General features: G+C 47.4%; 2 protein-coding genes across 3 annotated transcripts in view; one reads left to right on the forward strand and one right to left on the reverse strand.

Annotated features, from left to right (window-relative positions):
* ZNF518A (zinc finger protein 518A) overlaps window positions 1-13,300 on the forward strand; it is a 109,459-nt gene that overhangs the window by 83,122 nt on the left and 13,037 nt on the right. The gene's annotated exons all lie outside the window — the stretch shown is intronic.
* Window positions 1-13,300, reverse strand: part of BLNK (B cell linker) — a 77,427-nt gene that overhangs the window by 32,071 nt on the left and 32,056 nt on the right. The window contains exons 4-6 of one of the 2 annotated variants that reach the window (XM_025466743.3): window positions 11,303-11,386; window positions 5,361-5,401; window positions 970-1,126 (exon numbers count right to left, since the gene is read on the reverse strand). In XM_025466743.3, coding sequence (XP_025322528.1) covers window positions 970-1,126; window positions 5,361-5,401; window positions 11,303-11,386 — 282 coding nt within the window. The remainder of the gene's footprint in view (window positions 1-969; window positions 1,127-5,360; window positions 5,402-11,302; window positions 11,387-13,300) is intronic. The other variant, XM_025466745.3, reaches the window with a different exon arrangement.

Raw genomic sequence — 13,300 nt, forward strand, 5'->3', positions numbered from 1 at the left:
CTTATGGGCAGTGATCCTCAATCTTCCTTACACACAAGAACCACCTGGGGAACGTTAAGAAAATGCCAAGGCTCAGGCCCCACCCCAGACACACTAATTTGAACTTGAGGGGAAGGTCCTGGCATTATAGGTTTCAAAAGTTTTCCAGCTTTTTCTAAGTTGTATTCAGGGTTGCAACTACCCATCTGAGTGAACCTACACGTTCTTCCCCTCAATGATTTCCCTCAAATCATGGCGTGCCCGTGAGACTGTGTCCTAGGCATGCGTCAGGGAAGGAGCACAGGATCCAAAGTCAAATGGCCTTGAGTTGGGTCCCCTGCTCTGCCTCTCACTGTCTGGGCTCGTTTGGACTAGTTATTTATTATTCAACCTCTCCAGGACTCACATTTCTCATTTTTAAAGTGAGGATCCTAATAGCCATCTTAGAAGGGTTTTTGTAGGGATAAGGAAGAAAGCAGTGGAAACAGTGTGTCTGGCAGAGTGGAGGCCTAACAAACAGGACTAAGACACCAACAGGACCCAGTGGAGGAGTGAGGCAATGGAGTCTGTACAGTGGAATCTAAGCATGGATTCAGACTGATACATCACAGGAAAGTCTTATCATAGGACTAGCCTGGAGTCCTCACCCTGGGAACAGCCCAGGCACTCACACTGCGTCTGCCCCGTGCTTGCTGGGCTTCTTGCAACTGCCCCACCTGCTCTCCCCGTGGTGCCTGCTCCTGCCTTGTTGAAGGGTGTGGTTCACTGCATCATGTTTTATCCTTTACCTGTTTTCAACATTCATGATTTAGGAAAGATACCTTTCCTCTTTGAATGGGCAAGCTTTCTGTCTGGGGGTTCCATGGCTTATTGTGAGCAGCTGACTTGTGTGGAGGTGGTGAGAGTGAGAGGCGCCCACCATCTCGCCACCCCAGCTTGCCCCCCTTCCCTTGTGGCAGGCTGAGCGTCCAGGGTGTGGGGCTGCCTCACCTACATACTCGCCCCTGGCGAAGGGCAGGGCTGGGTGAACGGTTCTTGTCTCCTGCTCCGCAGGTGGCGGCTCGTAACTGTCGTCCCCAGTCTCCTCAGCAGGTAGCACGTACATCTCTGAGTCCGAGTGCTCATCTGGGTGTTCATAGTCGCTGTCCTGCAAGTGCAGACCCCATGCTCAAGTGCCCCATCTATGTTCAGTTATCAGAACAGCTCTGGCTTTACGAGGTGGGAACTGCTCCCCCAGTGTAGGGACCAGAGAGCGAGGTTTGGAAGGGTTGGCTAAGCAAGGTTGGGCAGCCATCAGAGGCAAAGCTGGGGTTGAGGCCGAGCCTTTCTGCCTCCAGAATTTATCACCTGAACCACTATCCTGGGGGAGCATGTGGGCCATTTAACAAGAAGGGTGGCTGAAACTCTGTGTGTCTGCAAAGAAGAACAGTCGGAGATAAAATACATTTTTAAAAAAACAGAAAAGGACCCAATAAAATAGAAATAACCAATAGGTTTCATTTATCATGAATGCTGACAGTCGAGGGAACAGATTAATAAGGAGAGGGTAAGGGGCTGCACAGAATACAGATACCTCTGAGGAGATGAGGTTTGTTTGTTTTTCAACGGAGCTGGCAAGCTGTGGGGGCTAAACTTTCTATCTGACCCAGAATCCATTGTCTTCATTTTTGTTTTCCTTGTTTTTAATATAAATTTTATTTAAGTCTATATTAAAATGATTGAATATTGAATATTCAATGTATATTGAAAATACATCAACACAGTTCAAAAGGATGTAAATCAAGTCTCCCTGCCTCTCAGTTCCTCCCCCAGGGCACAGTTCCTAGCTTCTTGTGCATTTTGTTCAGGGATCACTTAGCTAATTCTTCACTTGTACATATATTCATGTGCAGGAAATATTTGATCCAGGACTTAAGAGGTCCTTGGCCCACACTGCCTGACACACTGTGAGATGCTCACACGATTCGCCCATGAACACGCAGGGCAGGAGCACAGTATGGCAGCAGTGAATGATGAGTGAGGGAGTGAGGGCTGCTCTTCTCCTCAGTCTGGGGGTGGGGGTCGGGGGGTGGGGTTGGTGAGAGGGGAGTTGTGGAGTGAATAGGACAGGGACGGAGAAAGGCTGATGAGAGAGCTTTCCCCAAGCTCCCTTACCAGCAGGTAGGGAGACTCAATAATCTATCCTGACCAGGAATATGAAATTAGGCTAAATAGAATACTGGTAATGGTGATTATTACTGTAACTGACACTTCTATGCACTGCATACCTCAGGTGCCCCTTACCACGATTGTAGGAGTTTTTTTTTTTAAGTCCTCAGAGAAAGTGAGGCATGATGAGTTGAGTAATTTAAGTCTGCGATCTGTGTTCTGGAGAAGCCGTAGCTGTTCTCAGACCACCTGGGAGGTGGAGTGGAAGCAGAAGGGTGGCTGGGGATAAGAGCCTGGCTTGACAAGGCTCCTCCCACCCAGCCTGAGGCTGTTGGGACCCCCCTCATCCTGGCCTATGCAAGGACATGGTCACTGTTGTGGCAGCATCCTAGGGAGACGTCGGTAACGTGCTGAGAAACGGTTGCTCTAATAACCATCTGGAAAGTGAAAAAAAGCAGTAGGCACCCAGACACACGGGCCCGGGTGGGAGCTGGTTTGGGTGTCCCACTTTGTCTCAATTGTCGTGGAGCAGGCACCGGGCTTCCTAGACTTGATCACCTGGAGGCTGGGGAGCCATGTGCATCCTGGGGGGGCGGGCACGGGGGTCCTACAGCCCCTTGGGCAGACTGAGATGCCCAGGCTGGCCGAAGGCGCAGAGAAGGTAGAGGTAGAGCGACTTCACATCAGCTGCTCCTGGCAGCCCAACGCTGACACTGGGCCACCTCCCAGACCATAAGCCCCATGAGGACTACTGGGCTGAGACAGTGTGTCCAGGCCCCAGCATGCAGTGAATGAATGAGCTGAGCTGAACCCCGGGCTCTGAAGGCAACTGAGGAGGAGGACGTGGGTGCTCGGAAGTGCTGAGCTGCCCCTTCATTTGGAAGGTCTTTTCTGTGGGAGGCTACTTTGAGGCCCTTCCTATTTCCAGCATAGTGAAATGATTGCCTTTTAATCAAGAGAATTAGAGGGGAGTCTCTTCAAACTTCTGAAGGAACAGTTTAAAAGAAACCTCCCCTCAAATTATTCTATATTCTGACAAACAAAACTCATTCTTTCATTCATTCAGTTAATACTTGAGCAAGTGGAATATGTTGGACAGTGGGATGGAAACTTTGAAGAAGGGAATGTGTATTCAGGCAAAAGCCTTGTCAAATTATCCATTCATTCATTTGTTCATTCAGTTAATCAGTCAATATTTAGTGAGCACCTATTGTGTGCCAGCCATCGTGCTTGACTTTGAGCACAGTCCCTGCCCTCACAGGACTTATATTTTAGCAGGGGAAAACAATGATAAACAAATAGTGACTAAGAGATAATAAGTAGAAAACCAAACATAAAACAGCTATCACTAGTGGTAGATGCCCTTGAGGGAATGTTCAGGGTCCTGAGACAGAGCAATGGGGTGCGGGATTCTACATCAGGTGCAGCAAAGGCCTTCCTGAGAAAGAGTGAAGCCAAGCCTGAAGGACAAGAAAGAGCAGAGCAAGTGAGGAAGGATGGCGACGCTCTTCGCTTCCCCCTCTCTTGCCTTCTTCCTCTGCCTGCCAGAGGTCCACGAGTCTGAAATCACTTAGCAGGCATGACCCTGGCCTGTCCTACAGCTGGGGGCAGATGTGTGCACCGGGCCATGGTACACAAGGCCCTGCTGAGGCTGGACAGGTCCGCAGGGGCCAGATCTCATCTGTCCTAGAGGCCCCAGGCCTGGATTTCATTCTCTGTACAATGGGAACCCAATAAGGTCAAAATAATTGTGAGTGGATGTTTACTCAATCCTTATGGCAGCTGGTACCTTAATTTTAGTTATTTGGCTTTGGGACACAAATTATCCCCTCCTCTCCAGGATGATTTTATTTGTGTGTTCTAAGTCCCCACATTGTGCTCTTTTTATTCAGCCAGAGCTCCGTTTTCTTGGCTTCCCTGTGGATGCAGACCAGCTCTCAACTTTGCAGCGTGCAGCCAGCAGGGGGCGCAACCACAGTGCTTCTGAGGGATCAGGGGCTGCGCCGGCCTGGAAGGAACTCCACACCCAAGTGACCTGCGGAGAGACCTTCTTATCCCCTCTTTTTTACAGATCATTTCTCTGCAGTTGAGAAGGGAGATACTCCTGTTTCATAACACTCTGAATAAACTCCAGCTGGTGTACACAGTGTGGAGCTGGGCTCAGGCTCAGTGGACAGGAGTCCTAGGCTCTCATTCCAACTGGGCCATTGAGTAACAGAGTGGCTGTTGGGCAAGTCCTTTTCACTTTCTTAGCCTTGGTTTCCTTATCTGTTAAATGGGGTGGGCGGCTGTGTGGAGGCCCTCTTGGATCCTGTCCTGATAAAACACACAAAGTGCAGCAGGCTAACATTCTGGCTGAGTTTGATATAAATGAGAAATAATTGTTGTGTAAAAGTTTTTAGGATGTATTGTCCCAACAAGACTGCACCCCAGAGAGAAGTGACCACTGGGGCCGTGTGGGCTGCACCTTGAAGAGGTTGACAGTTACCTCTGACATATCACCCTCCAGTGTCATTGTGGTCACGTCCCTTGCTCGCTCTGTGGTCCCCAGCATCTGCTACTGTCCTCTTGGTTACAGCAAGCATGTTGGAGTTTAAAAGCCTGATTTTGAAATCTGAGGGCCTGGGTTTGAATTTTGAAACTGCAAGTTACTTAAACTTGCTGTGCCTTGGTTTCTTTACCAGTAAAATGAGCAGGGCTGATATTCAAAATGTTTGACATAACCAGCATGGCCCAGGTCCTGACTTGGCCCTAAAGGGTGTCCCAGAGGCCCCCTGATGTGCCAGGCATTCACTTTTTGGTGTGGGTTTGTTTAGGGCTCTTAGATAAGGCCCAGGCAGTGATGGAGTGCTGAGGAATTCTGGGCAGAGGCATTTGTCAACTGATACAGAAATATTTAAAAACATTTCATGTTTGTTTTGGCTGTGCTGGTGAGTACTCTGAATAGCAGCACCAAAGATGAGGATAAGAATGCCTAGACATAGGGCTGTGGGGAAGATTGCATGAGGCAATGTGGATAAGGCACTTAGCCCCGCACATGGTGGCACTAGGTCAAGTTGGCCGTTAGGAGGTTCTCACTGCCTTGTTTATGGGTGGCCTTTCCAGCCCAGTCATGGCTCTACTGTGGTGTACCCCTGGCCACCAGCATATCGTTCAGAAACAAGCTCTTGCAAAGACCTCCCACAGACCCTGGTGGAAACCACAACTGTCTCCTCCCAGGAGCAAATACTTACAAAATCATCTGACCACTGCTCCTCTTCGTCAACAGGGTTCTCTGCAATGGCATGTGGGAAGTAGAAGGCACAAACATGAATCTCAGCTGGCCAACTCCACCCTGTCCACCAGTACCCCACGCCTGCCTTCTTTGTCCTGGGGCTCCCTGGTTCTGTTCACTTATCTCATCTTCATCCACTTTCAACTCCTCTTTTTCAAAGAAATCAATTCTCAAAGCATACAGGGAAGTCTCACTGAAGCAGAGAAATGGTACATCTGAACCATGTCTGTCTTTGTTAAGAAGACTTTCAAATAACCCAGGGGGCACCTGCAATTCATACCATGTTGCTTCTAAAGATTTCTATGAATCAATATGTGGATGGTATAGTAGGAAGAGCACTGGACAGAGAGTCCCATTGACCAAAATTCCCATGCAGGCTCTGCTCCTAACTAGTCGGAAAGTGGACAAGACAGCTAACATCTCTGGGCCTCAGTTTCAAGATCTACAAGACGATGAGATCACTTCTGTGATTCTCTGTAGCTCTAACTTTGACTTTCTTATTAAGAAGCATTTACCCAGTGCTTTGCTACATGCCAGGCAATATTATCAGAGTTTTGCACTCACATAGCTCTCTCAAAAACCTTATGAGGAAACTGAAGCCTAGCAAAAATAAGTCATTTGCCCGAGGTCAGATAGCAAATAATAGAGCCAGGAATTGAGCCCTGCAGGCTGACTTGTAAGTGCATGCTCTGGATTCCAGTGCCACGCTGCCTCACTGCCTTTGAATGCCAGGGTATAGGCTCTGCAGGCAGGATAAAAATGAATATGACAGGTCTCAAGGAGCTTAGGATCTTGAAGGATAAAATAGATCTGAATTATGACAGCCAAAGAGACTGACTCCCTTTCTTCAAAACACATTTAGAGTATGAGAAGCTTAGCATCCATCCCATCACATAAACTGACATTAGAGGTTAAATACAATTCGCTCAGCTATGTGGGCAATCAACCAGGCACAGGGTTGGCTGTGGCACAGCCACATAGCAGAGTGGCTCCAGCGACTGTGCCAGAGAGGCTCTGAGCTCTCCTCCCATCCCACTGATCAGCCCAGTGGATAGTCCCAGAAGCCTCTAGAGCCTCAAGAGAAACTTTTCTTGCTATTTCCAGTCCCTGCGATGGCAGACCCTTGAGTCCAGCTCCAGTGGACTTCAAAGAGGCACAAGGAAAGGAATTGCCAAGCAAAAATGGGGGCCTGAAGGAGGTGTTCAGATCAGAGTGGCCAGATTTTAAACAAACTATGGCAGCAACAGTGCCTTCTCTTGGGAAAAACATGATAGGTACTAAGAAGGAGTTTTCTTCTTCTTTTTTTAAAGATTTTTATTTCTTTATTCGTGAGACATACAGAGAGAGAGGCAGAGACATAGTCAGAGGGAGAAGCAGGCTCCCTGTGTGGAGCCCAATGTGGGACTTGATCCCAGGATCCTCGGGATCACTGCCTGACCAAAGACAGACGCTCAACCACTGGGCCACCCAGGCACCCTGAAGGAGCTTTATTCTGTGAGCCAAATAATGGGTCAGACTTTGACATTAACAGAAGATAATTCATTTTTTTAAATTTTTATTTATTTATGATAGTCACAGAGAGAGAGAGAGAGAGAGGCAGAGACATAGGCAGAGGGAGAAGCAGGCTCCATGCACCGGGAGCCCGATGTGGGATTCGATCCCGGGACTCCAGGATCGCGCCCTGGGCCAAAGGCAGGCGCCAAACCGCTGTGCCACCCAGGGATCCCAACAGAAGATAATTCTTATTAAATTATGATTTGGGCTAACTTATACCGAATTAGAGTGCACTGCGACCACTGGGGTTTTCCAAGAAACTCAAGAAGACTAGGTAAATGAGTCCTCCTTCCAATATGTCAATACCTGACACAGAGGTGGAATACATTTCTAAAACTTTAAGGTTGGGGATAATTGAAGGTCAGCACTTACGGTGACAAGACGTATTTGTTTCAACCTTTAAGTAGGAATTATTATAAATATCTTTATGAAACACACTTCTCTGCCTTGGTGAACTGGTATTCAGCCTTTTCTCAGAGAGCCAGGGCCTGCTTTATGGTCAGTCACTACTGAAAATACTTGCAGAAGCTATCTAACTATTTTTCTGCTCCCCATTATCTTTCCTCTCCAACACATACTTTGTACTGCTTCTAGTTATTTTCTTAAAATAAAGTTTGGGTCATGCTGCTTCTTTCCTCAAGAATCATCAGTGGCTCCCTATGGAGTAAAGTCAAGGCCCTGTGTTGACCTGTCCAAATGCCTCCACGCTCTCACAGTGATACTGGGCAGCGTATTCTTCCCAGCCTGAGCTTTTGATAGTTCTCTGCCCGGGCTATTCCCCCATCTTCCTTCTTTGCGTGGAAATCCCTGTTATACCTCTGCCATATGGTTTTCCCAGTCCCTCAGGTTATAACCCATGACTCCTTCCTCTGGGCCCTCGTAGGTGCTGTGGGAACCTTGATGACACATGTGCTTTATTCTGCGCCTGTGCTATGATCATTTGTGTGTCTCTGTGTACTGAAAAACAAGGCCTATTTAATTTATCTTTGTGTCTGAATGACATTTGGCATTTGTAATCCATGCGGTAATAAAAGTATGAACAAACAAATGAGTTGAAAGAATGAAAATTAGAATAATAATAATAGATTCCATTTATTAAACACATCCTATGTGCTCAGTGCTAGGGTAAGTGTATATTCTCTATTATCCTCAAATAGTGCTCTGTGGTAGGTGCTATCATGTTTCAATTTTATAGTCGCAAAAACTAAGAAACTGGAGCTAAGAGATGTTGCAAAACCTGCCTGAGGCTGCATGGCCCCGGCAGCTGGAATCTCATGTAAAGTGTCTGACCCTCTACTGAGCCTTTGGATAAAATCTAGGAGAGGGACACCTGGGTGGCTCAGTGGTTGAGCATCTGCCTTTGGCTCAGGGTGCGATCCTGGAGCCCCGGGATTGAGTCCCACATTGGGCTTCCTGCATGGAGCCTGCTTCTCCCTCTGCCTGTGTCTCTGCCTCTCTCTGTGTGTCCCTCATGAATAAATAAACAAAATCTTAAAAAACAAAAAATCTAGGAAAAACAAGGATGGCCCAATCCAGCATTGGGGAGCTTTGAGGCAGAAAAGAGAGAAAAGCATCACCGTGTGGGAGCGACTGCCTCATGGTACCCCTCCCTCTCCCAGCTACACCCACCTTCTGCTCCTAGGGGCAGCTCACAATATCCTACTCTTTAAGTCACAGCCTGTGGGTCATTTCCCAAACTAAAAAGCATGATGGTCCAAAGTACTAGATCCAGAGTACTGGGTGGTTGTCCAGCATCTCGGGGAGCCTCCTAAAGTAAGTGGCTTGTGGTTTTATAATCAGGCCCCCAGGTTCAAATCCTGGCTCTGCTCTTTACTACCTGCTGGGCAGTGAACCAGGACTTCCGTTGTTTAAAGCTCAATTTCTCGCCTGTGAAACAAGGGTAAGAATAGTACTTGCCTCATGTTTTTTATGAGACTCAAGTAATACAATGCATGTAAAGTGCTTCACAAAGCCTGGCACATGATAAATGCTATATTAATGTTACTTATTGTTGTTTTGGGTATTGGTATGTCTTAATAAACCCTCAAAACAATATCAATTCTATTTCACTGTAATTGCAACCACACAACTTGGCTACCATAGAGAAATAGACTCAAGGAAGCCTTTAGTGTAGAGGGTGACGCTTTCAGGAGGTTAAGTTCAAGTTTAGTATGGATGGGCCAGGTGGCTTAACTTGGGATGTAAGGTTGCACGTCTCTGGGAGGGAGCTGAAAGGCTGGTTGGGCTTCCTTATTAGGGAAAGCCTTTCCCATTGTGTCGTGTACCTGGTTTGGGGTTGATGTTCTATTTACAGTGACACAATCCCATGCCACATAATAGGGGGACTCCTCCTCTTGCCTGGTCCAGGCTTTGTGATTCACATGCCTCCCCAAGCCTGTGGGTACAGCACCTGGCACTATGAGACACGGCACTATGCCATGTCCTCTCCAGGGCTTCGAGCTTCGGCTCTGGGGTTAGGCTGCCTTGATCAAAATCCTGATTTTGCTGCTTGCTAGCAGCATGAACAGGTAAATTGCTTAACCTCTGCACATCTGTTTTCTCACCACTGAAATGGACATGAAAAGTTGTGCCTGTGTCATGGGGTTTTGGGAGAACAAAAAGAAATAGCCCAGGGAAAGTGCATATAAGGGTGCCTGAGAGGAGTAAGAGTGTAACGGATGCTGTTTGTTGTTATTAATCTACTTTAATGCTCATAATAGCCTGAAGGATAGATCGGCATTCTCATCTCCAAGCAAGAATCTGAGGCTCAGGGAAGTTATAAAACTTTTCTAGGTTCACAATGTTATAGGGCCAAGGCCAGAATTCTGACCCAGGGCTAAAGGATCCCAAAGTCCAAGATCTTCTCACCCAGCCTTGGAGGTAATAGAGCTAGAGCCTAGAAGAACAGTCATGTATCATACTGAGGACGATCCAGGGCAGTGTAAGCTCTCCTGACCAATGTCTCAACACCTAGAATCATGGCCAGGTGCTGGCAAAGTTCTGCGAAGGGTGTGCTCAGCAAAAGTTGAGGGGCTGTATGAGGCTGTGTTGTGAAGGTGGGATTGACCTGGGCCTTGGAGGATGGGCGGGACTTGAACGAGAGGATGAAGATGAGGGAGAGCATCCTCCTTCTACCGCCTAAGGCGGAGGCCTGAGTGTCATCCACAGAAGCAGGGTTTAGCTGACAGCTGGAAGAAGCATCTGTAAGGCATAGATGTGCCTGGAATGAACAAGCTGTACTGAAGAGTCAGGGGAGAAGACAAAGCCAAATTTGCTGCCAGCCAAGGGGTTGTTCAAGCCACAGAGGCTACTGTAGGTCCCAATGACAAGCTGGAGGCAGGGAGGCTGATGAGGATGGTGTGTGAGTAATTCAGGCATAAAGACAGAGGCTGAATCACACTGGGGGTCTTGGGAATGGGAAGGGATGGCTGCAAAGATAGTAAAGGATTCTGTCATGAGAGCTTGAGCAAAGGGGTGAAGCCAAGAGTGTGAATTGAGCCTTTCTATTCTGGGTCATGAGCAGCGCCAGTGACTCTGGGCATTGAGGGGTGCGCTCCAAGCTGTGTGCCTGACATACATTCAGTTGTGGCCCTGATTCAGCTCTAGAGGCCATACTCTGGGCCACTGGGCCTGCCAGCTTCTCCTCTTATGGAACTGGTGGTGGTATGTGGGGAACCAGTGGGAATACCACAGTGGGATGCAGGAAGGAAAGAAGGAAGGAGCCCGGGCTAGATGTGGTGGTGGAGGCAGTCTCAGGGAAGGAACAGAAAGAACTACAGAAGCTGTGGGGGAGGCAGCCAGGCAACAGTCCCACTGGGTACATCCCAAAAGGAGAAAGGGATGTGACTATGTGGGGAATGGATCTGAGCTGGCTGGGAGAGGTGATTTGCATCTAAATACTTAGCATCTTTTTTTAAAAAAAAGATTTTATTTATTTATTTATTCACGAGACACACACAGAGAGAGAGAGAGACAGAGAGAGAGAGAGACAGAGAGAGAGGCAGAGGGAGAAGCAGGCTCCATGCAGGGAGCCCAATGTGGGACTCAATCCTAGGACTCCAGGATCATGCCATGAGCCAAAGGCAGAGGCTCAACCAGTGAGCCACCCAGGAGTCCTCTAAATACTTAACATCTTTAAAAAGTCCCTTTGCTGCATGTCCCTTCATCCCTTCTCAGAGCCCTGTTAACAGCAGGTGGGTGTGCAGAAATGGAGGACTTAGTCCTGGCTTGGCCATCATCCAGCTGGATGACCGTGGGCAGCCACTTGGCCTGTCTGGTTTCCAAGTATCCCTAACACGAGAAGCTAGGGTTGGGTGGTCTTTCAGGACTTCCCAGGCTTTCAAATACCTTCGAGTCTAAGTTTCATTCCTCTAGTCTTAGTTCCATGAGGCGGGGCTGATGGTGAGTGCAGCTCTCCCCGTGTCAGGCTTGCTGGTACCACCAGTCAGAGTGGAGACAGGGAGACAAAAAAATCAAGTGAATCCTGGCTTCAGTAAGGACATCATGGCATGGGAAAAGTGGTGTTATAGCTCACTGCTTTAGTGGACGGAAGGTTGTTAGGAATTCTCTGTGTTTCTGTGGTGGGCATTCACCCAAGAATCTCTCTGAGTACCTTCCTTTGTCCTGAGGTCTCTCCCTTTTTTTTTTTTTTTTAAGATTTTATTCATTTATTCATGAGAGACACAGAGAGAAAGAGAGAGAGAAGCAGAGACACAGGCAGAGGGAGTAGCAGGCCCCATACAAGGAGCCTGATGCAGGACTCAATCCCCGAACTCCAGGATTATGCCCTGGACCGAAGGCAGGCACTAAATCGCCGAGCCACCCAGGGATTCCCTCTCCCTCTTTATAACTGCTCTGATCTCCCTGAATGCCATCAGTGGTGGGAAGAGAATTATTACAACAGCCCCTGGGTATTAGGGGAGAGAGGCCTCATTCAATTCTTACCACTCAGGGGTTTGGGGAACGGCCAGTGGAGCTTCCCTCCACCAACTGTGTGACTTTCAGTAAATAATGACCTGTTGGCTTTCTCAGTTATTATTGGACTCCCCACTAGTCATTAAGTGCCTGAAAGTCAGGGGTTACATTTTGTTCCCCCCCCCACATCTAGTAGAGCGAGTATAACACAGAACATAGTTGTGTCATATTTGTCGAATGAGCCAAAGAACATGTGAAACAGCAGGAGCACCTGAAGATATTGATACTAGAGAAGGAACCATTCAAATACCCTAATTTCTTAATTTTCTCCTTGAAGGTGCATAGCACAACTCTATTTCTGTTTTCTTGAATGTTTAAAGACTTGTGCTGTGTGGCCATGAGAACAGACTTAGAAGGCCACAAGGAAATGGACCGCATCTCTGTCCTGCCGGAGCTATCTGTCCTTGACAGGACCAGATATGCTTGGAAGGTCATTACAGGAAATGTCCAAACAGAAAGTGAGCCTCATTTGTGGTGCATGTGGCGGGGTGGCTGTAAGCACTGGGTTGGATGTTAGGCTGAGGTCCTGACCTCTGAGGTCCTTTTTAACCTGGGATTCCATGATTCTATAATTTTCCTATCAAAACTTGGGCAGATGTAGTCTGCTTTATTTTGCTTTCTTTTCTTTTTTTAGAACTTGGGAGAGAAGGATGAATTTGTTCTTATTTGTTAACTAAGCAGCTCCTTGACTATTTCCCCTTGGTTTTTCTTTTTTTTTAAGATTTTATTTATTAATTCATGAAAGACCCAGAGAGAGAGAGGCAGAGACACAGGCAGACGAAGAAGCAGGCTCCCCGCGGGGAGCCCCATGTGGGACTTGATCCCAGGACCCCAGGATCACACTCTGAGCCAGAGGCAGATGCTCAGCCACGGAGCCACCCAGGTGCCCCTCCCCTTGGCTTTTGATCAGGTATATTTTAAATATCAGGACAAGGTCTTTATTTATTTTTATTTTTATTTTTTCAGTGCAAAGGAATCTCCTGGTTAACTGTTAAGACTTGGCAAGGTACGTCATAAGTATTCTGTAACCTAAGGAGATGGGGAAAGTGGTCCAACAAGTCAGTCACCAGGCTTGATATGTTGGTTGGCATTTCTTAGTGTGATAAGATTTAATTAGTGCCTAAGAGGAACTCAGCTGTCCGATTTATTGCTATCTTGATCAGTGACAGAAAAAAAGAATAGTAAGCATCCCTTAAAGTTGTGATTTGGTTTTAGCTGTTGCCCTGCAGAGGAAGAGACTTCATTGATGTCTGTAGCCCTGTGGGTTTTCTTAAGGGCTATATAGATCTGTCCATGTCCAGGAAATCTTTAAATTTAAGCCAGCAGAAAGATATTTTAGACCTATTTTCCCAAGTCTTCTAGAAATGGGGA

Source organism: Canis lupus, chromosome 28 (genome assembly GCF_003254725.2).
Source record: "Canis lupus dingo isolate Sandy chromosome 28, ASM325472v2, whole genome shotgun sequence".
NCBI classification, from domain to species: Eukaryota; Metazoa; Chordata; class Mammalia; order Carnivora; family Canidae; genus Canis; species Canis lupus.